The sequence below is a fragment of the Rhinopithecus roxellana genome, chromosome 6, assembly GCF_007565055.1.
Source record: "Rhinopithecus roxellana isolate Shanxi Qingling chromosome 6, ASM756505v1, whole genome shotgun sequence".
Lineage (NCBI taxonomy): Eukaryota > Metazoa > Chordata > Mammalia > Primates > Cercopithecidae > Rhinopithecus > Rhinopithecus roxellana.
This window is the reverse complement of record NC_044554.1, coordinates 90,167,264-90,194,922: the sequence shown is the minus strand read 5'-3', so window position 1 is coordinate 90,194,922 and position 27,659 is coordinate 90,167,264. Positions and strand designations below refer to the sequence as shown.

Genomic DNA, 27,659 nt, shown 5'->3' with positions numbered 1-27,659 from the left:
TCAGAGCTTCTTTTAGGATACTTGATACTGGGTGTGCAGCAACACACTTGGATTGGCAGCAGCCTCCCTTCCACAGTTGCCAGGCCTACTCTGTTCTAGGCACTGAATGTACATTATCTAATTATCATAGCAACCCAACAAGGTTGATGCCATTATCCCATTTTACAGATGAAGAGACTTAGACCATAAGCGAGAGAACCAGGTTTCAAACCCAGAGGTCTCTGACCCCAAAGCCCACATTCTTCCTAGTTTACTGTGCTACTTCTCCTGAGCCAGTCTGAGCCTCAATCACTTGCCAGAAAGATTGGTTCAGGAATTTGTCAGGGATAGCCTGAAGTCTCAAAGTCTTCAGCCAGCATCTGAGCATTGTTGGAAAAGGCTGAGACTCACACAATACTAAATGCTGTGGGAAATGTAATAGATATGAACGATTGTCCTAGTCACTGTTAACCAAATGCTGGTTAACATGGAGCACGTAGTGACATTCAACAGAGTTACATTCTCTGCCTTCTAGGATCTTGCAACCCAAGGTGCATATTGACTTGCTTGAGTATTGAGCTGTGAGAAGAAAAGTTGCTATGTTTGTGCAAGTTATATTTATTATGGATGCTGAATTCCTGTAAGTTAGCTGAACCATCCCTAGAATAAAGTACTTTATTTTAGCCCAGGTGCCTACTGACTCACTGAATGAATGAATGAATGAATGAATGAATGAATGAATGAAGGCATGCTTGCTTGCTCTTATAGATTAGCTCTCTTGCTATGCTATGGGTAAACCAAAAGACAAAAAAATGTTTTTCCTTACCCCTTAAAGTGAGTCTACTTTGTTTTGTGGGAGGTAGCAATTTATAGACCTGTCTACACATTATTTTCTAAAACTCAAGTATTTTGGAAGAGCAGATGGGGTACCATACTGTATACACTAATCATATATTTTGAAATGTATTTCTTTTTGAGCAATTTGGTGACGCTTTATTTAGCAAAAGCCCTTGAAAGTTTCAAAAGCAACAATCCAAAGAACATGAGTGGCTGAGAGCACAGTGGACAGACAGACCCTCCGGCCCAAGGCTAACGCTTTTCAAAATGTACTGTGGACCCTGGCCCTGGCCCCTCTTCCTCCTGCACCTAGAGATGATGATATACGTTGTCACTGGGGGAGGGAATGAGTGGATTGAGCCTGATTATCTGAATTCTTTGTAAATCCCCTGGGTGACTGTGATATGTACCCAGGGTGGAGAACCAGCCTTCTACACTCATATCTGAGTGCTACTCTTCATACCTCATTCTCTTGAGACTCACATTTTCACTTATAAAATTATTAGAGAAACAAAGAAAAGGAAACTCCATCCCTTTTACATTTTCTGAGAGCCACAGGGGGAGCAAATAGGTGTTGAGCATCTCCTACATTGCCAGAAGTTTGACTTATAGATCTGATTTAATCTGTACAAGAACTCAACAATGTTTAAAGAATTTATTGGCCCTCAGATATGGAGTTGAGTTATGCATACTGCTCAGTTCGTAGCTTATTGTCACCCTAAGGCCATGCAAGACCCTCCTCTTATTTTGTTATTGTTCCTCTTCACCCCCATTCCCTACACCCATTTCCTTCCCTCCACAGAGAACCACCTAATATGCCAGAACTAAAATGAATGTATGTCTTTACAAAATATATATTATTTTGTGTGTGTTTGTTTTAATTTACATAAATGATAAATCTCCATAATATAAATAGACTGTATAGAAAGTAAGAATGTTTCTTATTTTTTCACTCAACGTTATGTTTTCAGATATATCTATGTTGTTGTATAAACTTCCCACATTTGCATAGTATTTCATTGTCTGCATTTATTCCATTTTGTTTATATCTTCACTAGTTGATAGACACTCAGCTCCCTGCTGCCACAAAGAATTCTGCAGCTAACATCCTTATTTGTGACCCTTGGGGACCTGTGGGAGACTTATATCTGGCATATGTGTCCAGGAGTTGGATCCTGGGGTCCAGATATGATGTATACCTCTTTAATTTCAGATTGTTTTACTTAATAGCAACAAATGAGAGTTCCCATCTCCTTACATCACCATTTGGTATGAACTACCTTTTGAATTTTCATCATTCTGATGTCTGAGAATGACATTTAATTGTTTTAATTCTTATCCCTTAGATTACTAGTCAGTTTGAGCATCTTTTCACATGCTTTTTACCCATGTGGATTTTTCCTTCTGCAAATTGCATTTTTATATCCTTTATCCAATTCTCTGTTTTTCTAATATTCTAGGTGTTAAGCCCTTGTCAGTTTCAGAGGTTAAACTAATTCACTTCGTTTATAATTTGATAATTTATCAATAATTTCTTTTTTGAACAAAAATCCTTATAATTTAATGTAGATAAATCCAACAATTTTCATCTGTGGTTAGTGATTTAAGTATCTTTTTTATGAAATAATTTTCCATTCAAAAGGATATTATTCCTGTTTTTGTGAATAAGGTAGTTCTTATTCAGTATTATTGCCCAAGGTCACACTACTATCTGGCAGCAGGATTTGAAACTATTAATAATTACCTGTTAATAAATTAAATCATATTATTCACATTTTAAAAGCAACCAAGTATTATTTGCACTGAACACATTTTCTGAGTTTTAATCAGAGATCTTAAAAAATTGCATCCTGCAGCTTCTATCAGTCAGATTTCTCTGAATTTTCCTTTCTGCCCCTAAATTCTTGCAAAGTACCTCAAATTACATTACAGCCAGGCTGGTTGAAATTACAGCTTTGGCCTTCATTAAGCTAATTACCACTCATACCCAAATTGAGCCATTTCACTCCAGTAACACTGTAAACCAGTCCTTCCTCTGTGATGTCTCTGCCTTGCCTAGGAAAATATGAAGCTGATGTCAGAATTTTCTGTCTCCTCAGAGCAGGAGGTTTCCAGCTATTTCTCTAAGGAGCTCTGGGATGCAGCTCAACTGTTTGATAGGCAGTGTAAAAGGAACGAGGGTGGAAACTGGGGAACCAGAGGGAAGGCTGGGCACAGACCTCTCCTGAATTTAACCCACACAAGTGTTGCCTTATTGGTTTTGTACTTTAGGCACTATGTAAGTAAAATCTATTGGAAAAGGGATTCTACTGCTAAAAGGAATAGGGGACTGTGGAAGCACTGCCTTAAAAAACTAGACTACTTAATATAAACTGATATATTTTCATCTCTCTGCTCATGTTACATTTATATATAGTGCTTTACATTTTGAAAAACACTGTTACATTATTTGAGTTTATAAAACCTGATAAGGTAGGCATATCTCAACCACTATGGCACACTGTCTCACAATTTAAGCTCCATATCACAGAATCTGTCCCAGCAGGTGGCTGAAGGGCTACATCTCAGGAGTGTGGCAGGGATTATCGCCGACTTGGGTAGAAGCTGGACCTAGATGATCCCTAATCTCCCTGCTCGTGCAAAGATGTCAGGACTGGAAATGACGAGAGAGGAAAGTTAACACCAAAAGAATTACCTAAACTAAATCTTCTGCCTATTGGAGGTAGGGATGATGAAATTGCCATGTTTATGGAACACCTTTTTTGGTCTAGTCATCCAGGTGCCGCCTTCCACTGAATCCTTACAGCAACCCTGGGAGACAGGTATTGCTGTATCCATTTTAAAGGTGACAAAACTGAACTTCATAAAAGTAAAGGGAAAAGCTTAGATTTGCTCCCTGAGCTTGCCAGCTCCCAAACCACTGTTTGTTCTTTCCACTCACTAGGATGACCCCAAATAAACACATCAGTTAGCCGCCCAGAACCTTATTTAGGCAGTGGCTGGGGAAGTTCTTTATAAGTCCTTCTGTCTCACATTGGGCATCACGTTGATGCCTGCATCTTTTCCAGTGCTCACCTCCTGCCTGGAGGTCAAGCCGCATCATCTCTGGTTTCTGGCTGCGTTCATCCTCCTTATTGATCAGGTCACTCACTGTGACTCAGCTGTTAGCATCTCTCCTGCTTTGATATCTTGGATTGCCAACACAAACCCATGCTATTTTTACTTTGCCTCAGAAAGGGAGATTGGAAGATAGCAGTCCAGCCTTCTGGTTTACCAAGTTGTTGATTCTTCTTGGCTTTCTCCATTCATTCATGAATTCTTTCTGTACTTCAAGCCGAAAAGATGTGTATGGCTGGAAAGCCCTTTGTGGTGGATCCATCTCTGAGGCCTGAATGGGGGCTGAATGTGATCGCAGCTTTGGAGATCTTTGCTTTCTCTCTTCTGACTAGAATCCTTTACAGTGTAAAATCACTCTTTCCCCTTCCTTAGATAAAAGAATAAACATATTGAAAAATGTGGCTGAGAAATTTTGTTTCAAATATGCATATATTATGAGCAGTGTTCTGAGCAAGATAGAAAAATTACCAAAAATAAATGCATGTAAGCTTAGCCTTTTATTAATAGGGCTGATTGTTTAAGAAACCACTTTGTTAGCACCAGGCACAGTGGCTTGAGCCTGTCATCCCAGCTACTCAGGAGGTTGGGCAGAAAGATTGCCTCACTTGAAGCCACAAGTTCAAGACCAGCCCTGGCAACATAGCAAGACCCCATCTCTTAATTTTTTTTATTTTTTTATTTTATCTTATTTTATTTTATTTTAGTTAGCAGGATGTGGTGGTGCATGCCTGGATTGCGTCAACCCAGGAGTTCAAGGCTGCAGTCAGCTGATTATACCTCTGCACTCCAGTCTGGGCAACAGGGCGAGACTCCATCTCTTAAAACAGACAAACAAACAAACAAACAAACAAACAAAAAACTGCTTTGCTAAATGAAAGCTGTATGGATTTCACAATTTGAATTTCTGAATATCTGGAATCTTGCATTTTATACCAGAAGGCAGTTTACTCATGTGTGTCTGATCATTCTAATCCAGTGGAGAGTTAAGAATGTACATTCATTTCGGCCGGGCGCAGTGGCTCACGCCTGTAATCCCAGAACTTTGGGAGGCTGAGGCGGGCAGATTATGAGGTCAAGAGATCGAGACCATCCTAGCCAATATGGTGAAACCCCATCTCTACTAAAAATACAAAAATTAGCTGGGCATGGTGGCCCACACCTGTAGTCCCAGCTGCTTGGGAGGCTGAGGCAGGAGAATCACTTGAACACAGGAGGCGGAGGTTGCAGTGAGCCGAGATCAGACTACTGCAGTCCAGCCTGGCAACAGAGTGAGACCCCATCTCAAAAAAAAAAAAAAAAAAGTACATTCATTTCATATAGTACCTTACGTTTTACAAAGTGCTTTCATATGAATGATCTGTTTTACCTAATTACTCTATAGGGTAAATTTTATCATCTCTATTTCATATAAGCAAATTAAGTTGCAAAAAGCATTAAACTTTCTAATATAGTACTACTTTAAAAAGCAAAGGATTTTGTTTGCGGTCACCTAGGCCTAACACATACAAGTAATTTATTTCTTTAGCCACGAACAATACTAAGTTGATGAAAAAATAATACTATACTTTGGGAGAGCTGATTCGTATGAATTGTCATTCAGCTGACACTCAGGTCAATATCAAGGAGGCAGGATTCATGGAATTAAACAGGACTTCATATCATCCATGTGAAGCCAGGGCTTTTATTTGTGAGCTGCTTTCCTTACCCTTTCCTTTCAAGATAGCTTCCTGTGCCTAGCTGCCACTAGCCAGTTTCAGTCAAAGCCCCAGAAACTTTCCGGAGGTAGAAAAACACACGTGCATGTTCACAAAATACGGCACAATTTCAGTTTTGTGTGTAGAACTTTCAAGTAATAATCCTTGCTTTAAATGGGACATGGAGTTTTAAAACTCCAAACAAATCTCTGAGCTGCCAAGTCCTATATTGAGAGACTGTCAAAGATCCTACCCCACTGCTGTATGATTGGAGGATTCTAGCTAGGATCACATGCTTTGTTATCAGCACAAGTCAGTAGATAGCAAACAATTGCAGTACCCAGAAACTATAGCATAGGGACTTATTTTAACTCTTGTATACATAACTCAGAACCTTTTCCTCATGACCTTCTGCTTGGCCTGTTTCACAAACTTCTCTCCAAACTATCTGCCAAGGTGGGGCTAGCAGAACACATGTTCAGGCTTTGTTATTATTTATTGACTCGTGTGGCCTTTCTTGTCCCAATTCATTACATAAGGCAAAGATTCTACTGCAAGGACAGTAAGAATGTTGAACACACACTTGATCTTCCACTGTATCCTCAGATTCAGTTGGTCAAACTCTGTGTTCAGAACTCAACTCACTTTTGCTATCACAGAAATATAAACATTCTGCAATTTTCACCTCCAAATTTTGCCTCTTTCTACAAGCTCTATGTAATTTCCTGTGAAACAAACTTATTGAATACATTCTATGCCCCCATCTAACATTGCTGACATTCCTCTCCTCTAATACAATAGCCTTTAAGATCAACAGGGTCCCCAAACAGATACAGAGATATATTAAAGTTTTCTGTCATTTAGTATTTATTGAGTACTTGCTGCGTACTAGGTTTCTCTCGAGGAACCCAGTGTAATGAATGTGGCCAATGTGAATTTATAAATTACACGCAGTGTAAGTAACATAGCAACAGACCCAAAATTTCATGTTGTGCGTGCTCCACCGTTCCTTATCTGATGGGGTGAGTCATTCACTTCTCAGGGCAATATCCCTCCAGAGCAGTGTGCTAAGTGCTTTGGAGATGGATCCTCAGATAAATCTTGACTTTGAGATACTTTCACAGCTTCACGAAGATACACAAAATAAGCTTTATAGTGGAGGTAGAAGTGATACATGCCATACATATACAGAAAAACAGAGGTAACTAATATTTATTGGGCACATATTGTGCACCAAAAATTCTTTTCAACACTTTCACTTATGTTATCTAATTTAATATTCCTAACAATGTTTGAGGCAGGTATTGTCTTCAGTTTACAGAGCAGGAAATTAAAGCTCAGAGCTGATAAATAACCTGCTGAAGAAATCATTGTTCCTAACACTCATGCTGTTTCCACTCTATATCGCTAAAATGCCTTACGAAAGATATCAAAATACTAAAGTGAGGAAGAATATGACCCATTTAGTTTCAGTTTTCTCTCGAATTCATTGATCTTTTTCCTCCTTTCTACTACAGGTAAGTAGATACCTGAAACATCCTAAGGGGTTGGCCCTTAGCAACTTTAACGATTATGGATATTCTGGTAATTTCAAAAATAAATTCATTTGGATTTGGCCAAGCAACTCCCTCCTGTCTTTCTCCTATGATTTAGTACTCGTGTTGGAGAGAATTAACCGTGCTGCCTTTCTAGGCTGACTTTCCATAGGTATGCTATCCTTCTAGGCTGACTTTCCATAGGTATGCTATCCTTCTAGGCTGACTTTCCATAGGTATGCTATCCTTCTAGGCTGACTTTCCATAGGTATGCTATCCTAAGCATGGGCATTCCTTAAGGAGACTTGGGCGTGGCAGCACCTTTCCTTGTAATCAGGGCCTCTCATACCCTTTTTAACATAACCACTGACAAACCCTCTATAGTATCCTTTCTTGGGTGGGAATTATTACAGCTCCAGTACATCTATTCAGTATATCAGAAGTTGCTGGATATACTCACTAAATGACCCAGATTTCATCTTTCTCACAATTTAACACTTTAAGTAAATGCCAGCAAGCTTCACCGCGTTAGAAAATTACTACATGTCTCAAACAACTTGGATATCAATATTTGTCATGTAGCCTTCCTCGGTGTAACATCTAAAGCAATACTTATTGAGCTGACGTACGTTCTCTGCATAGTGTTTACCCAACAGTCATCACTTATGTTTGCTCATGAGGTGTTGGGGTGACGAGCCGAGCTGCTGTATTCTCAGCTGGGCCTGGAGCCTGCTTTGTTTGGCACTGATTAATGATGTGTGGAGAGCAGGCAGTTTGCAGAGCCACCTTAGAAACCCAGTTAGCTAAAGACAAATAGCTGAAAGTTGGCTGATAGGCGTGAGGGAGGTGGGCTCTTGAGAAAGGAGAGTCATTTTGAGAGATACCAGCATGACTTTTGGTGATCCTAACTAGGGGAAGGGACAGATTCTGCAATAGACAATATTTTTGGGTCTGGCTTCTTGGTAGACACTTGGGATCAGGTCTAAGGCATGTTACAGATGTTCACAAAACAGCATTGTTTCTGTGCTTTGAGTTTCACCATTTAGCAACCTGCTTAAAGAGCTTATCTTCTTCCCAATCATACCTTGAGACAAAATGCACTTTATACCAGTAAAGAATCATGAAATGTTCGTTTGGAAGCCCTTATGCCAAAAGAACAAGCATTTACAGCCTTGCTTTTTATTTACCAAGTGTATTTTACACTGGAAAAGGTTTCAATATGGCCCCATATAGTATTTATTTTGCCTTATGTCCTTCGTATGTCTTGTTTTTCTTTCTCATTTCATTCACCTACTGTGTCATGTTGGTTTGGCATCCACTTCTTTTCTAAAATTGTATCTTTTGTATTTTTTATTCTTTAGGTGGGGCAGTGAGGAAAGGACACATTGATCTTGAAGTTATAAAGATAATGTCTCAGCCCTGCTTGGGGTGCCGTCCTTTTAGTGGCATGGCAAAACCAAACACAAAATATTTTTTATTGTCCTTTCCAGAATAGATCCCTTTCTCCGTAGCACCATGTGGGTGGTTGTTCCTGGCAGAGAACTCCTTTCTCTCTCATACTGTAAGTTCCTTTGGCAACTCCTGACCAGAGACAGTAGCAACATCGATTTCGTAAAGATAAATAACCCCTTGTTTAGAAGGCATTTTCTCACAAGCTTATTCAGAATACTCAAGTGAGAAGTTATAAGGATGTCCAAGCCCATGTTGAGGGAAAAATACAGAGAGGTGAAAGGATGTGCTGAAGGTTGCACAGGAGCAGTAGGACAAGAAAGACACAAAGCCAGGGGGGTGCCGGGTGTCCTCCTTACCTGATAATCTTTGACTGTATCACTTCATTCATCTGCTCTAAGATCTTGCATTTCCAGCCATCGTTTATATCTGGTCCTATCAAAGCTCGTTGACCAACATTCTCTCTTTTAATCCTTGCCCTACAGTGCAAGGTCTGCACTGTACACTCCATTTGTTGGGAATCTGAGACCTAGAGAGGTTTAGGAATTTGCCCAAGGACACACAGATGGCAAGTGAGCAAGCCAAGGATTTGGAATCAGTTCTGCCTGATTCCAGTGCCTGTTGTTTTCCTTTCATATTTTACTAGAGCCAAACTGATCTTGAGCAGTTGCCTTTCCATTGACCTGCAAAGTTCTAACCACTCCCCTTACTCCACTTTTTAGATTGAGATTATACCCATGCTGCAGGACCCATCAGAGCCTGCTTTGTTCACTTAGTGTTTCCCAACCACCCTGAAATGGAAGTGGCCTTTCCTCCTGTGAATCACATGGCACTAGAGCCTGTTCATTTGGCACCAGTGCCTGTAAAGCAGACAGTCTGGAGCAGGTAGGAATAGGCAGCTTTAGGTTCAAATCCCTGCTCTGGCACTATCTGGGGAATGATTTTGAGTAAGCCAATTAATTCTGTCTTGGCAGATGCATCAACCTGACCTCTAAAGTCCAGCTTAGCCAAAAATTCCAGGATTCTAAAGTTGTTATTATATTATTGTAAAGAATATTGAGTGTGAGTTGAGTCCTGTACTAATCTGTGCCTCCCTCACCCATACTTTCCTGCTGTCTATGCCCACCTCACCCCTAGTTTCCTGCTGTCTATGCAATGCCTTATACAGAAGAAGGGGCAGTGGAGTATTGATGAGAGACACTTTTTGGTCTTCAGTTGTAACTCACTTCCATTTATTTGTTTGTTTATTCATTTGGTCATTCGTTCATTTATTTATTGCTGGCATTGAATTTTTCTGTTACTTCCCAAGATTGTTTCTGACATCTTCTGGAGGCCTCACCAGTACTTTGGGACAATATAGTCATATGTTTGGAATTAAATCCTTGAAGAAAAGGACTTTCCATTTTTTTTAAAATAACCAAAGCAAATAAGGAAAAGTCACTCTTACAATGTGAGATCTCAGAAGACAAAACTTAGGCAAATAACCCATAAATACTTTGTAACATTTTCAGCATTACAGTTTTTTCAGCATTTAATCAATCTTTGTGTACCTGTACATACAACCCATAGTTACCAACCCACACACACGAAAAAAAGAATCAATTAATTTAAGTAATCAGGTTCATGCCATGTTCAATGGTGCGTGTTCCCTTTTGCACCTAAAATCTTTGATCGCTTTTTAGCTTCTGCAGTTCCTCGGGCATTCATTGCAGGAGACGGCAGTTCTGCCTACCCCATCAGCAGACACCATTTTGCAAAGCAGAAACCATCTTTGTCCCTTCTACCCCCAGCAAATTCCCTGGCTCCCAGTTTTCTTTTTCCTTTTTTTTTTTTTTTTTTTTTTTTTTTTTTTTTTTTTAAGACAGAGTCTCGCTCTGTCACCCGGGCTGGAGTGCAGTGGCCGGATCTCAGCTCACTGCAAGCTCCACCTCCCGGGTTCACGCCATTCTCCTGCCTCAGCCTCCCGAGTAGCTGGGACTACAGGCGCCCGCCACCTTGCCCGGCTAGTTTTTTTGAATTTTTTTAGTAGAGACGGGGTTTCACCGTGTTAGCCAGGATGGTCTCGATCTCCTGACCTTGTGATCCGCCCGCCTTGGCCTCCCGAAGTGCTGGGATTACAGGCTTGAGCCACCGAGCCCGGCCTGCTCCCAGTTTTCACCTGTCAGATGTCCGTGCTGATTCCAAGACTCCTTTATCACAGTAATAACAGAAGTAAAATTCTCATGGTGGATGGATTTCATTTATAATAAACACCTTTCTTGTTTACTTACTACTTGAGTGCTTACTTACTTCTCACTAGGAGCTATGCATTACTCACTAATCTTTTCATCAACTTAGTGCAATAGCATTCATTAATCATAGGTTAAAGTTAAAAATGTCTTTGATTCAATTCTCACATTCTGAAGTCAACTTCAACTCCATGTTTCCATTATAATAGTTTAAAGCATATGCTTTCTAATTACAGAACTTGGATTCAAGTCTCTCTTCTGTCATTTACCAGTATAAATGCCCCGAGACTTGGTTTCTGCAACTGAAAAAAAAGGATAGTCCGTATTTGGTAGGATTCTTGTGACGATATAATGAGTTTAAAGACTCCAAGCTTAGAGCACTGTGCCCGTGCTTAGTAAACACCCAGGAGATGCTAATAGTCAGCATTCTGTTGCCTCTAGCAGATAGGAGGTGCTTTATATGCACCTGACTCACTTGATACTGTGCCTAATTAGGTGGGAGAAAGGGGGGTATTGAATTCATTTTCAGTTTTTAAACATACGTTTTCTAATTCAAGGATGAGATGCATGATGAGGTCCAACATAAGATGTATGCTCTTCTTAAATAAGAAGTTGAGAACTGCCATTACACTATGTAGTTTAAAGTTTATTTATTTTTGAAGCTGACTTTGATTGTCACTTTACAAGATGTATGCTGGTTTTTCCCTTCTTTCACACTATCTTTTAAAAAAAATAACAAAACATGGTATTGGCTTTGCTATATAACAAAATTCTAATACAAATTATATCCTTTTGGAAATCATTTTGTTTTTAATAAACAAGTAGCAAGAACATTTCTGATTTATAAATAAACATTACTTCTAAAAAATCCTCAGTAATTTCACCCAAAGTATAATTCTGAGAAAGTTCCTTAGACATTGATTATAGTCAGAAATTTTTTTCTAGTTACAAAATCATTGAAATTTGAAAAGAAGGAAAAAGGTGGTTGTGCTCAACATCAGTAGGTCTAGAATTTGTTCACTATTTCAGTTATTCAACAAATATTCAACAGGCTCCTTCTGAGCTGAGTGCCTGGCACTGTTCTAGGACCCATAAGCATGTCCTTACAACAACCAGCACATCATTGTCAGAGGTGTTGTCACAAGGACATAAAACTGAACACAAGTTCAGGCCCCGAAAAACACTTGGTTTAGTCCTCAAGGAAGTCTAGTTAGTACTTATTGGGACTTATAAGAAAACGTGATCCAAAGTTATTGACCCGTTCTATGTGTTAGGTAAGATTAACTAGTGCCCACTAACATAGGAGATGGAGGATGGTGCCACTGTGAATGCCAAATTTAGTGGATTGGTGGTGGCTACTTGTAGACAGAGTCCAGGTTCAGCAGAAAAAAGAAGTGCTGTGATAGATTAGTGATGTCTGCCATTGGCATGGGAGAGAGGAGTGGTGAGATATGTGCCACATAATTGTCTATTCTGTGTCCTCCAAAGGACTCATCATTAAGGAAAGGGACTGCATTCGGGTGAGAGCATGACAGACCCAGCAGATTTCTGGAAACCATTAACAATAGCTGGCTTCACAGCTGTGAGAGGTAGAACAGAGGAGCAGAAAGGAAGAGGGATGGAGTGAAGAAACACAAGAACCTTTTCAGATCTAGCTTGGGCTCATTGACTTCACACGACTGAGGAACTGTCCAGGTTTTGCAGAGTCAGGGCACTCTGGGTTGTTTTAATTGTCTGAGTTTTGTAGCTGTGGTGGGTGACAAGTTCCACTTTAAAGATAATAAATGGCTTGCAATTACTTTACTTTGGAAAGCACTCTTCTGCCCCAGAACACTGTAATAACCAGTCACAGAAGAGAAAAGGCCTGGGGATTTATGAGGGTGTCCCAATTTTCAACCATTTGGGAGAAATACAGCAGGACATTGGTACAGCAGTGTGTTAGTAAGAGTTAATCTATCATTGCTCCTCTCTCAACCCTCTTTTTCCCTCTGCTTAAAACGATCACAGGGATTCATCCCTGGCCTTCATGAAGACTTGCCAGAATTTTTTTTTTTTTTTTTTTTTTTTTTTTTTTGCACATAACTCTGGAAATACAATCTAGTTGACCTTCAGTTTCTGGACCGAAAGGGACATTTTCCAAGTATGAGGGATTTTAAAATTCAGTAGTCATAAAAAGACAAATGAAGCATGGTCTCTTCCTTTAAAGGGCTCAAGGTCCTGCTGGGGAGATGAGTAGTGAATAAATAATTTCACTGCACTCTGAGATATATGGTTGTTAAAGCAATAGGGTAAGAATGGACATAGATTTCTAACAGCAAAAACAAACAGTGGTGTGCATAATCATCACTTTGTTTTCCTGCCCCTAAATTGTATTGATAATAGCACTTACTGAGATCTACTCTTATAATTTGTTTACACACCAACTTTCTCCTAAGTGCCTTTTTTTTTTTGAGATCTTGCACTGTCACCCAGGCTGGAGTGCAGTGGTACCATCATAGTTCACTGCAGCCTCCAACTCTTGGGCTCAAGCGATCTTCCCACCCCAGCCTCCTGAGTAGCAAGGATTACAGGCATGAGTCACTGTGCCCAGCCTCACCTAAGTGCTTTTGAGTTTCTCAGGGGTGGATACTGGTCTGGTTATTCTCTCTGCTCCCAGCACCTCCTCACCCAGCCATTAGCACATATTAATCTTGGTAAATGTTGGCTGAGCGAATACAGGCCTGAGTATACTTCTAATGCTTCTAACATAATACCAGGCATCAACAACTTATTAGAAAAAATGTAGACAATCAGAACATGTTTATTCTTACAATATTTCATTAATAATTCAGCTGAATTTATTTGAAAACTAAAATGGTGTTTTCAATTTCTCAGCAAAGAGTGAGCCACTTAAAATATGACGCTATTAGTTTGATCTGTGCTGAAAGGGTGAAAACATAGTATTTTCTTGTATATGTCACAGAATCTTGATGAGTAGGCTCTGAAGTTCAGCTTTGTGGCCACTTCCACTGCCTGGTCTGTCTGTTGAGGCAAGTTCATGAACAGTTTCATTTTGGTTGATTGTACTCTCCTCCCAGGGTGACTTGCTGGAGTGGTCTTTGATTCCCTCTGAGTTCACCAGCCTTGCCTGATGGCAGATCAGAGCTGGTTTATGGGAACCAGACCTTGCTTTTCCTACCTCATTTCCCCTGTGGTCTTGCCTGAGCAGTCTGCTTAAGAAAAGTTTATCAAATCTCCTTTCCAGAGGGGCAGGTTGTCCCATTTCATGTGTCACTATTTAACAGCTTATGCAAAACATGCTGGTAGAGCTAAGTGTGTGGGGCTTATTCACAGACATTGATGACAGATCATCACAGTGACCATTGCCTCCTTTTCAGGCCTTACCAATGAGTTGAGTGAAGAAGGGGCAGTGATTGAGTATCAGATTTGTTGGTAAACACCCTGAATGTTGAAAGGAATGCCTGTGGATATCATTTATTCATTAACAAAGACAAAAAGGATTTGCTAACCCTTCCTAGCATCTTGTGTTTTGGCATCATGATTGTGTAACTTGGAAAAGAAAAATCTGTCTAGTCTCAGTTACTTCTTCAGTGGAATTCTTCCCCTGATTTTGGGGAGCTCCCAGGGAAGTGAATCCACCATCCCCTCCCCACCAAGGACAGGCAAAACTTAGCTGCAAGAGAGCAGCACCCCAGGAGTTACTCCATGTAGTTTAGGAGACCTTCCATATGGGAGGGTCATTCCTTGTAACTTCAGAATGATTTGTAGAAGGCTTTGTTTTCACCCCATGTTTGGCGAAGTATGGACAAATTTGAACAGGCATTAGAAAAACCAACAGTAGCATGATTATTCAAATTTATAGCCATTTTCTCCCAATCCTGTTGGTGAGTTTTCCAGCCTTCTTTACGAGAAACCAACTCTATTTCTTTCTGCTTTTCCCCCAGCCTGTCTCCTCAAGGTCACATGTTTTGAACTGACTTGCTGGACATGTTGTTTATTTAAAGCTGTGGATTAAACGCCACCCACTAATGTGATTTGCTTGGGCTTTGCCTGAGGCAGGCTCCATTAGACACTGGTGAAAATAGCTTCCTCTTGTCCAACCAGGTCCTTCGATTAGCTAACCAGCAAATTTAGCCCAAGTGCTGTATTTCAATTTGATTCTCTATTTAAATGGGGAATCAAATTGAAATACAGCAATTGGGCTAAATTTAAATGGGGAAAAGCAGCTTTGTCACATGGCTGTTTGCTTCTTGATCTCTTGTCTCAAGAGCAGGCTGCAAAGAGAAAGTGGTGACCCCAAACCTCGCCTTTTCTGTCTCCTCTTTTGCATCAGTTCCCTGCAGATGCTAAAGTGAGAAGGATATTGCTTACATAAACATTGTTCTTCAACTGAGCACTAATTGAGTTTAAGATGAATTGCTGGTTAATGTGTTTACCTATTTATTTTTACCAGTTATAAAGATGCCTTGAGCTTTAAATTAAAGTGCTTTCCCATGAGGTGCATGGCAGTTATTCATGGCCTGTGTCTGAGTCTTAGGAGTGGGACAACACCCAGTGAGCACCTGTGCTGAACTGCAGGGTAAGGCATTGCATAACAAGTTATTTAGGGGTCTAACACCAGGGCCCTCAACACTCCCATTTTGGATTATGACCAGATTCTCAGGATGCTTGAAGCTGCCTGAGCATCGCTATCCCCTGCCATCCATTCCTGTTTCATTAGAAGCTGCAAATCTAAGCAAGGCAGTGGCAGCACTGGGAGTAGCTCCCTTCCCAACTGCTTCAGTGCCATCTGTTTGGCTCTCGAGGCATATTTGAAAAGTCACCTTTTATACTTTCATCACAGCCTGTCCTCAGGTTCCCCAGGTGCTGCCTGGACACTGCCAGCTGCAAGCCTGCCTGCTCAGGGTGGGCACTCGTTGCTGCCCAGCTCTGATGGAGATTCTGGGGACACTGACCATCACTGCTGCCCAAGGAGGTATGAGCTACTTTGAAAGACGTTGGCTGCCTTTGCTAAAGCAGGTCCCTACACAGTGCCTGATCCAGGTAGCCTGAGGCCCTCCACATGCCTCTCACTGAGGCAGCCCAGGGGGAGTGGTCTGGCCTCAGGTAGCAGGTGGTATCTAAGGGACCCACCCAAGCAGGCTGAGAGCAGGCACAGTCCCCTGTCCACCAATCTGACTGTCCCCAATGAGAGTACCAATCCTATCCATGCTGTCGGGAGGAGTTAGAGACCAAGTTTTAGGAGAACTGTGGGCAGTAACATGCAGAGGACTCAGCTCTCTGGTTGGCATCTGTAAGTCACATTGGGCAGCACAGATGAAAGGGTGAAGGCCCTTTCTCCCTTTTCCCTGGAAGTGCAGTCATTCCTCCTTCCTACCTTCTTAGGCTTCTTAATTCAGACCAGTGTTCCTCCACCCCAGCTGCATATGCACCTCCCCTGGAGAGCCTTGCAGAACATGACCCGTGTCCAGAACCCATTCCAGGGTCAGAATCTCGAGGGATGAGGCCAGGCATAGACATCTCGTGAATTTTGTTATACAGTGAATGTTGAGAACCACTGGTTTTAGAGGCTGTTTCTTTCTGGTAATCATTTGGTGAGCCCATTATTCATAAATTAAACAGATATTTTCTCAGTCATTACTCTATGACTGGACTGTGCAGGCTCTGGAGATGAGATAGTAATAAAGGAGGGCACAGGTCATTACATTATGGTACAGTCAGTGCTATCATGGGGCTGTGATGGGAGAATGGGGACAGGAACCCTGACTTTGGGGGAAGTGTGGCAGGTCAGGAAGAATGATCAAGGATGGTAACATCTAGGCCTAGGATTGACAAATGAGCAGGGGCTAGAAGGAAGGTAGTAGTCATAGGTAGGAGGAAGGGCAGGAATGAAGGCACAGGAGTGAAGTTCAAGCACTGAGAGGATCCTAATGAGACAAGATCGTGGGGTGCAAGGGCTCGGCCAGGTAAGGACGTCTCTACGAGATGGGAAGGTAGACGGCAATGCATTGGAGAGGCTGGCCTTCACCCAAGAGGAAATGCTGGGCCCCTGCAGGGTTTTAACAGGTGAATGACATGGTCAGCTTTGCATTTGGGAAATAAGCTGGCTGGAGTGAGGAGGAGCTGGAAGGGGCAGAGTTGAAGTAAGAAGGTTGTTGGGTAAACCAGGAAGGACAAGGGTCCAGGGAGAGGTCGGTGAGAATGACATGAAGTAGAAGGAACAGATATTCAAGAGGCAAAGTCAATATCCCACCACTCCTGAAAACTCTGATCCTCAGAGTAAAATTCCTGACTTTCATCAACATGCAGGTTCCCAAGCTCAAGAAGTTTCATTATTTTGATCACTGCTACATCAGTTGCCATTGCTTACCAAAGACACCCTCAGAGTTACATATGGTCACAAATCCAGGTATATGGCGCCCAGAGAACAAGACTTGGGTTGTCAGTGGTTTGCATTCAAGAATAACTCAGGAAGAATAAAACCAATGGAGAAAGTTTCAGTCTGTTGTTGACCATTATTTTTCTCATAGCACTTAACTTCGTTTTTGATGTGATACACCGTAAGCTTCGTGTTGGTTGGGTTGTGAAATGCCGTCCTAGAGAGGAACACTTACAAGGACCTCACTGCCCATGCTAAGCATAGCACTAGCTTTGGCTCTAAATTAGGTCTCATCACCCCTTCGGACAGATGCTCACAGGAGCTTAGAGTTCAGAGGGCCGTTAGGGACACACTGAAGAAACAGAGGCAGGAGAAGTTAATGACTTGCTGAGTTCTCTTATTACTGGATGCCAAGATTAGACCACACATCCTTTGTGAAATTCAGAGAAGCTTTTTTGCATTTATTAATGAACAGTGTTTCGAATTCATCTGGTATAATTGAGGACACATGATGAAATTGAGAGGAGCCAGAGGTTACACACTGGCTGAGCTGTGATTTCAAAGCAGTTTCTCTTCATTTCCATTAAGGCTGACCCCACAGGACCCTAGACAAGGAGGCCCTTCACCAGGGGACTGCAGTGGTGGAACCACAGTGAGAGGTGAGGCAGAAAAGAGCAAGGACAGGCCAGAGCATCTTCCGAGCCCTGAAACCATTCAGGCGAGAGTTGAGAATACTGTTTGATGAAAACACCTCTCTTTAATCTGTCGGAACCAATTCTGTTCAATTTGTCCTGAATATAATCTTGAACCTCCCTGCATGTATTATAAAACACCCAGAGTCATCTTGTGAAGATTCGTAAGTTGTTTGCAAGCTGCAAGGAGATGATTTTTTTTTGGATAAGATGTCTGCGACTGTGATTCAGAGGAAACCTCGTAACATATTGGGCACAATGCTCTACATCTCTTAATCTTAATTAAAGGTTATTACCCCTACTTTATAGATAAGAAAACCAAGGTTCAGAGAAGTTGAGTGATTTGCCCAGCTTGTAAGTGACAGAACCAGACTTTGAAATGACTTCTGCCTAACTATAAAGCCAGGTGTTGTTTTTATTTTACACTAGGCATTGGCAAGCTACTGTTGCAGGCCAAATCCAACCCACCACCTGTGTTTTGTAAATAAAGTTTTATTAGAACACAGCCATGCCCATTCACTTATGTATTGTCTGTCATATATAAGTTGCCATGGTAGGGTTGAGTAATTGCAGCAGACACTATATGGCTCACAAAGACTAAGATACTACTATCTTCCCTTAACAGAAGTTTGCTAACCCCTGTCTAAGCCTCACTGTCCTAAAATAAATTCAGAAACCTCAACTGCTACTCCTTGAGCCCAGACAGCACCTTTATTTTCTCTCTCCTTCGTTTTAATATGCATGACACCACTCAGCAAAATGTCCTGCATGCATGGCCTGGCCTAGGTACTCCACTCCCTGATCTGGCAGAACTATAAAGTAAAACTATTGTGAGTTTCCAGAAGCCGACCCAATTTTAAAGACCTCTATATGGAGGTAGGCCAAGGAGGGATCAATAATTGCCCCTACCAGGTAAGCCATCAGTTTGTACCCTCACTTCTCACACTTTTTCTGGGCAAGGCCATTTCTCTACATCATACCCTTAGAGTGTAGCCCCAAAGCAATCCCTGGCCTCTGGGAAATTATCCTTCCCACACATGAGCACTTGGGGTCTTCTTCCCCCAGACTCCTCTGCAGGCAGAATCTTTCCAATTCTTTGGTTGTTGTGAGCCTTCAGTCCTTTTGTTGTGTGTAAGGAACATTCCTGGGAAGAAAAATGGTCCAGCAATAAAGTCTCCCCCACATGAGTCATTTTTAGCTAGACTGGGTTGGCATCTGTTTTTCCTAAGACAGCCTTTTCTCCACCGTGAAGATAAATCAATTTAGTGGACACCACTGATTGGGGGTAAACTGTACTTTTTTTGTAAGTATGGACCACCCGTTAGTGGCAGTGCCCAGTAGCATACACCATTGTACCTTCTCCAGAAACCCTTCACTTGGCTGTAGATCTAGCCCCTTCCAGCTCTTTCCCTGGAAAGAAGCCCAAAATGACCTCTGGAGCCCTAAGACACCATCCCACAGCCACAGGCTTTGTTCTTTGGCTTTGTGAAAGTGTGCTTTATAAACTTGTTGGCAGACTCATCATTCTGCTAAGGACTTATTTGTTGTGTCAATCTACAGATGAAAGGTGGGAGCCTAAAAGCCTCTGGCATTGCTCATACCAACCATATTACACTCTGGAATATATTGTATTAAGTACTATGGGCCATCATACAAGTAAGAAATAGTTCCTGCCCTCCAGGGACTTACAATCTAGACAGCATGAAATGTACACCAATAACTAGCTTCACTGCTTGCTGGTGATGTGACAAGACTCGCTGGAAGATGTAGATGCCATATGGAAGACTCAGAAGGGGTGCTGGATGTTTGCCGAAATCAGTGGTTCTCATACTTGAGCATGCATTAAAATCACCTCGAGAACTGTTAACATAGATTGCTGGGTGCCACTCTTAGCATTTCTGATTCAGTAAATCTGGGGTGGGCCCAGGAAGTTGCATTCCTACCAAGTTGCCAGCTGATGCATGTGCGGCCCAGGAATACCCTGTCCAAAATATTTTTACAGGAGAAGCTTCTTACATACGTAAATTCCTTCTGGGATTGTAAGGGAGCTGACATTGGTTGAGTGTCTAATATGTTCTCTTCAGTATATTAGGTACTTTGGCTATAATATTTTCTTTAGATTTCACAATGCTGTGAATTTCTATTATTACCAGCACTCTACAATGAGCAAACTAAGGCTTAGGAAGAGGAACTTACATTTGCTAGATATCCAGTATGTAGCGTAAAGGATGTGGGACATTATCCAGTTTACAACTGTTTGAATTCTAAGTGATTAGTACTCCTAGTTTAGGAGTGGTAACAAAAAATGAGTAAAGATAGTAAAAATGAGTCTGAGAGAACTGATTGAGTGTCTTGAGGAAGGTCATAGCCCCAGGAAACATGCATGCTGGATTCAAAATCACGCATTGGGTTCTAAAGGCTGAGAAGCCATACTGCAGCTAGTACCTGTCTGTTGCCAAAAGCTACTAATGTAGACTCCAAAAGCGTGTTTTCTTCCATGCTTGAAGCATGTACGTCCTACCTCCTTGCCTTTGCTCATGCTGGTCCTTCTGCTTAGAATTCCCTTCTCCCTCTTCTTCACCTGAGTAACTCCCATTCATCCTCCAAGCAAAATGTTGTCTCAGCCATGGAGACTTCTGTAACATCCCCTCCTTACCCCAACTAGAGCAGAAATAATGACTTCTTTTTAAGCGTTCCAACAGACTTTATATTATCAAATTCCTTCACAGACCCCAAAGTCCTCTGGTGACATATCCTTTGTTACAGAAACAAACAAACAAAAAATCCAAATTTTTCATTTTAGCCATCAAAGCCATCCCCCATCTGACCCAGCTTGCTTTTCAACCACACCTTGCAGCTCCACCTGATTTCTCCAACTAAACAAAACTGCCGAACACTCTTCCCCACCCACAGCTATGTTCTCCTTCCCCCGCAAGACTTCACTCAGGCTGCTGCTGTCACCAAGAATGGCCCCTCCCCTGCACCTCAGCCTGTCTGCATGTGACCTTTCTACCAGCCCCAGCTAAAGTCCTGGTGCTATGCCCTCAGCCCTTCGGGAGGGGCTCCGTAAGTGTCCGTGGAGTGAATACCTGACCCCTTGCTCCCCTGTGACATCACGTCTTCCCTTGGGTGAGGCAAGTATGTGCCTTTCCACTGTCCCAGGCTGAGAGCTCATCCAGCGCAATGCCTCCAGTGTCTCATCATTCCTTGCACTGAGTAGGTGCTCACAAAACATTTGTTGAAAAAATGGATAAATGATGCTGGATGAAGTTTGTGGGTTAAAGGCAGGATGGGAGAACTGATTGGACGAGGAGCACATGTAGACTCAGTAGGCCTTGTGATAAAACACAGGAGCACATTTACATGACCAACAATGAGAGCAGGGACATAGGTGGACTTTGCCAGAATGCTTGATTCCATTTAGGAACCTCCTATGCGCGTACCTTTAACCCAGTCTTCCAAGGAGCCAAAAGGATTTCTCAATTTGAAGTACAAATGTCTTGTGGGACTCTCACTTTTTTTGTAATATGTAACATTATTACAGAGAATATGGGCTAAGAAGACTCCAGAAACACACCACTGACAGGGTCCAGACATCGATTGAATGAGGGGGCAATAACAACAGCGAATGCAGATTCTAAGAGCGTACTTTCTTTGATGTCTGTGGCAAAGCATGTACTGTAACTAAAAGCTTAATTCCATTGATTTTCTGATGCCTCCACAACACCGTCTGTGGGTTTTTCAAACAAATAGTAAAAGGTGTGATGTTTTCTAAGGAAGATAAAGTTAAGGATGGTGGTTGTGAATGTCTTGATTTGTGAATGTCTTGCACATGCAAAACATTAACAGAGACATAAAGCTATCAGTTGTAAACCTTGTAGCTAAATTGCAAAGGCACAGAGGAATGTTTGACTTATGTAACTCTTTTGTCTTCTTAAAAAAATTAATGATACCTTTCACTGAGGTTATTTTCCTTGACATGCAGAGTGACCACAGAACTTCTCAGGGCTGGTGCCAACAAAACTGTGAAGTGAAGTAGGTGAAGCTAGTCTTTCACTCCACCAACCTCTGTCCTGTGCTTTATACCCACTGCTTACATCCCTTCCGCTGGAGCCAGGTGCCTGCTTTTTCCTTCTCCCTATCAACCTAGTCTTAGGAAAAGTTCTATACTTTCTTCAAACTGAAGTATAAGTGATTTGGGGGAAATTCAAAGGATTGTTCTATTTATGTATTCTTGCATCTAGCAAGGATCAAAGTCTTAAGCTAGAGGAATGGGGCTCTAAGAGTGGATTTTAAGCATAACTTATAAGTAGGAGTTAAAGAGTTCCCCACATTCCATAAGGGATCATCGTGATTTCCATGCAGAGGTGCACCCATGAGCCTGTAAATGCAGGCGATTTTTAAAAGTCACTTGTTGAATTAACTTTGCTATTTCTATCCAGCTTCCCTCTCCTACTCTCCTTTCCCTGGACAATCTCAGCCCCACAGCTGGTCCTCCTCTGGGACATCACTGTATGTATTTGTTGGGATTCTTTGGTTGCAAGTGACAGGAACAGTCAAACCATCATCCAAGCCATCTTCCAAAAAAAAAAAAAAAAAAAAAGGCTCTTGTAACCAAACAACCAAATGCAGGACTTGAATCACCTTTACAGTTGAACAAGGCAACAAGGCTTAACTATTAACACTCTCTCACACACACACACACACGTCTATTTTCTTCTGTGTACTGCTACTGGCATTGGTCTCATTATCTTCCCCTTTTCTATATCTGAAGGGATATAGTCTTACAGTTCTCAATTTGAGGGAAAGAGAGCATGCTTTGGGTCTGCCTCAAGACAGAAAAATCTGGGGCAGAAAAGTCTGGGGAAGGATGCTGATTGGTTAGCTCAGGTCACGTGACCACTTTGGCTCATTGCTGTGTCTAGGCAGATGTGGTGTAATCACCATTATCTCTGTGACAGCCCCTTAAGAAACACATGACATGAGGGAATCACCTTCTTCATCTGTAAAATGAGGGGAGTGGAGATCGCTCTAAAACTCTTAGCTTTAACCTGATTCTGTTTGAAAATCATATCTTCATTTTTGGTAATCTTTTCACTATATCTTTGTCTCTCATCACATCCAGCCTCCCACAAGAAAGCCAGATATCATTGGCAAACAGTAATGATCTCCTTGGCTCAATTCTGAGTCTCTCTAAGTGGGCAAAGCAGCACCCCCTATGGTGCCCCCCATATGATACAGCAAAGCATTATAGCTCAACCTTGACCAAATTTAATCATTTATGCCACATGATGTTAGATGGTCACAATTTCCAAATTTGTCAAGCACTCCAAATTTGGCATTTTGCCTAAGTTAAAAAAAAAAAAAAAAACAGATCTGGTGAAAGATCAACTGGAAATTTGCCTGTATAACATTATGCTGGGGGCATGAAACAATGCTTATGCGACTAGTTCCAATTCAGATGCAACCCAGGTTCAAAGCAGCTGATATACAGTGGTGTTCCAGATTATTCATTTACTTCCCTTCCCATGAAATGTCTTCAATGAAAAGCCTATCTACCTGCCAACAAAGTCCATCAGCCTGTCATCTCTATCATTTCTGCACTTCTACTGTAATGATCCTTGGCCATGTCCACCTTTCTGAGACCATTAGTTCATAGAAGGCAAGAAGTACATCATATGCGTATTTGTTCAACATCTAGTCTATGCCAAATCCATCCTCTTGGGTTGCTTGGGATCCTAGGATTCAACTACATATGTGTGATTTGGGGCAAGTCATCAATCGTTTCTCAGTCGGTTTCCTTTTCTTTTACATAGTGGTAATAGCACCTCTACTGTATTGGAGGGAGGATTAAATAAGGTGATAAACAGCAAACTGCCTAGCACAAAATTCAACATATAGCAGGGGTACATCTGTGGTTTGCCTTATTTTTAAGTTCCCAAATGACACGAAGAATGGTGGCATGGGTGGCAGCATAGTCGGGTGTTTACAATCCTGATATCCAATCCCAGCTCAGCCACTTAACGACCAATGGTATGATTTTGAAGTTTCTTAAGGTTTCAAAGCCTCAGTTTATTCATATGTAAAGTGGAGCTGATGGTAATATCTACCTCATAGATTTGAGTGGCTAAAGAAAGAAAACGTAGATAAAGCACCTACCATAGCATCTGGCACATGGATTCCTATAAATGGTATCACTTGTTGCTATCATCTGTAATGGAGGGTGAAAAAAGAAGCAGCAAGATTCCATTCTGAGATGCTTCTGTATTTTTTCTGGTCTTTTCCTGCTGTGTGCATCCTGATGAAGATGAACCCACATTAATAGAGGCAGTGGTTAATTGCCTCCTTGTGGGCTAGCCCTGTCCTGAGGCAGAAAATTACCATATTCTTCTTTTTTCTTGAAGCTTCCAGTGGGATATGTCTGTTCTAATTTAATAAACCTCTTTTTTTAGCGCCTGGCTCAAAGAGGCAATACCACATGTACATTTCCAAATGCATAATTAGTATGAACACTCAGGCCCTAACTACATGGGGAAAGCAGTCTGGGAGAGGGGGGTGTGAGTATCTGTTCACATTCATTTGAAGCAGCGCCAACCAAACTTCCACAGTTAATTGTATCTCAGTGATTTTCTCCTGGAAAAAAATAATTACTATGCAGGGCTCTAGCTGCTGCTTGGCCTTCGTTCATTCCTGACTCTTGAGTTGGCATTGTTTACAATGTTGAGTCAGCAGCAGTCACATAATATGTCAAGCAAGTGGAGTCCGCCTCCCACCCCGAGATTCCCCACCCTACCAGTTCCCTGTTATCAATCCATTTCCTTTCTTGTGTTCCAGCAATACAAGAGAAAATGAAAGATGGGCATGATGGAAGTTTACTCTTTTGGAAAAGCACGCTCAAGGTTCATATGGAGCACGCATGCAGAGGGCACCAGGGAAGCAGGGAACCCTTAACTCGGAAAGACTTTTCTGAACGGGAAAGGTCAGCCCCCAGGAAAATGATGGTTTTCCTTTCATCTGCAGGTAATGCAGGTGGTGAAGGAGCAGGTTATGAGAGCACTTACAACCAAGCCTAGCTCCCTGGACCAGTTCAAGAGCAAACTGCAGAACCTGAGCTACACCGAGATCCTGAAAATCCGCCAGTCCGAGAGGATGAACCAGGAAGATTTCCAGTCCCGCCCGATTTTGTAAGTTACCCCGTATTGACCTCTATCTCCCAAAAGACTCTAACCCACTATTTCTCGAATGATCGCCTATCACGAAGCTGGGCTGTGTCGTGAGCTCCTCGGGGAAGGCCAGCAGAAGACATTCCGAGGGATCTCCATTTCGTTAGGGGAGTCTCAGCAGCTCCTTGAGGAAGGGCTGGGCTGAGTGGAGTGGGCCGGGTGCTGGAAGAATGGATCTAAACCAGGAACTGGCCCCGTTAGTGACAAGTCTTCCAGGGATTTGTAGCTTAAAAGTTTGGACCTTTTCCAACACTTGGAGCAATTTTTTTTTTCTCTTTGTCCAGTAAAACTGTATTTCATGTGGGTGCCCTTTGAATAGCAAGACCTTTTGAGCCAGCCAGAGTGAGGCCCATCCATAGGTAAAGCAATATGAAAATGAAAGTAGCATGAGTCCAAATGAGTGGGAGTGAGAGCTTGAGAGGAAGAGAGTGAACTACCTCCTTTTTGCCCTGTTGCCACTGGTTGGCATCACATGCATGCTATGTGGCCGTCATGACTATGAACCTACAGTCCTACAGTGGGGAGGCAGCATGCCCCCCTTCACAGGACTTTGCAAGAAATGCCACTTGCAACCATTGCAAAATTTCACGTATTCCAATCTTTAAAATGTTCTGAACTCACACATGAAGGGTATTTTGCTTGCTTCATCTTTTCTTAGAACTGCTCTGTTTCTCTTCCTTTGTCCTGTTCTAAGAGCTGGGTCAATTTTAAAGAGGAAAAAATTAAGGAAAGGCATATGTGTTTGATATTTATTCTCATTTTGTCCTCAGAAGACTGGACACAGCTTCTTCTGAGCTTTTGCAGGAAGCCAACTTGTAACATGGTTTTAATTCTGAAGGCTATACTCCCCCACCACACACACATGCTCTCTTTCTTTTCTGATTCTTTCCCTTTTTGTTTGTTGACCTCCAGTATTTGACACTTCTAATGCTTGGCAATTTGTAAAGCACCCTTCATGCTATTTCATTTCTTCACATCCCTGTGAGATGGGCAGGCCTTACTCCCATGCAAAGGCTAGGATAGGCAGGTCTTATTCCTATGCAAACGCTAGTCTGGAGGGGTGAGGACCATGCTAACAAGTGGAGGAGCCAGGACTGAGCCTCAAGTCTACTGACCCCTCAGCTAATATTTTGTTTGCCCTGCCCAAGCTTCTTTGCAATGTGAGAGACTGAAATGAGGTTTAAAAAGTGCACAGGTTGGCTGGGCGCTGTGGCTCAAGCCTGTAATCCCAGCACTTTGGGAGGCCGAGACGGGCGGATCACGAGGTCAGGAGATCGAGACCATCCTGGCTAACACGGTGAAACCCCGTCTCTACTAAAAAATACAAAAAAAAAAAACTAGCCGGGCGAGGTGGCGGCACCTGTAGTCCCAGCTACTCGGGAGGCTGAGGCAGGAGAATGGCGTAAACCCGGGAGGCGGAGCTTGCAGTGAGCTGAGATCTGGTCACTGCACTCCAGCCCGGGCGACAGAGCGAGACTCCGTCTCAAAAAAAAAAAAAAAAAAAGTGCACAGGTCGGCCGGGCGTGGTGGCTCAAGCCTGTAATCCCAGCACTTTGGGAGGCCGAGTCGGGCGGATCAGCAGATCAGGAGATCGAGACCATCCTGGCTAACACGGTGAAACCCCGTCTCTACTAAAAAATACAAAAAACTAGCCGGGCGAGGTGGCGGGCGCCTGTAGTCCCAGCTACTCAGGAGGCTGAGGCAGGAGAATGGCGTGAACCCGGGAGGCGGAGCTTGCAGTGAGCTGAGATCCGGCCACTGCACTCCAGCCTGGGCGACAGAGCGAGACTCCACCTCAAAAAAAAAACAAAAACAAAAAAACAAAAACAAAAAAAAGTGCACAGGTCTAAAAGGACAATAGCTAATCAGTAACATCTGTACATTTGTTTTCCAATCTTAAGAAGCACTGTTAGAAACTGTGGAGTAGAACCCTGCAGACTAGTTGGCATGAAGTCGGTCAGGTGGGGAGGGAAAATGCTTCCAAGGTGCTTTGGTTTCATCCTTGCAAAACCTAAGTCATACCTGCATAAGCATCAGCTAGCCTTGACAAGAGGTACTGCTGGGGTTTTGCATTGGTCCTCAGCCAGAAGACGGTAACAGCTAGAAACACCAAGCAGGATGCACTTTGGATAAGTGACTGGCTCCTCAGAGATGCAGTTTCTCACCTGCAAAGAGGGACAATGGCTCCTTGCCCCATCCCAGGGCCTACAGTATACTGAATTTCATAACATGTTTCAGCAGATGTATAAACATAGGACGCTTTATTATGCTTTTGATAATAAATCTTAAAACCTGAAGGGAGACTTGCGGAATCACTTCCGTTAAAGGCAAGTGACTCTGAATTACATCTGATGAATTATGTTTGACCTTGACTTTTTTCCAGTTAAGAATGTTAACCTCATGGCAAGTGCGAACATTTTACTCCTACTTTGGCTTTATATCTTCACTTCCTAAGGCTTTGCCTGTGACATTCTGAAGTTTCTTTCTCCTTGTATTATAAGATGCTCTTATCTTTGAAACAATCCA

At 42.2% G+C, this 27,659-nt stretch overlaps 1 protein-coding gene across 3 annotated transcripts in view; it reads left to right on the top strand.

Moving 5' to 3' along the window:
• Window positions 1-27,659, top strand: part of ELMO1 (engulfment and cell motility 1) — a 578,893-nt gene that overhangs the window by 512,715 nt on the left and 38,519 nt on the right. For all 3 annotated transcript variants that reach the window (XM_030931898.1, XM_010356685.2, XM_030931899.1), the window contains exon 17: window positions 24,931-25,094. In XM_030931898.1, the coding sequence (XP_030787758.1) occupies window positions 24,931-25,094 (164 nt within the window). The remainder of the gene's footprint in view (window positions 1-24,930; window positions 25,095-27,659) is intronic.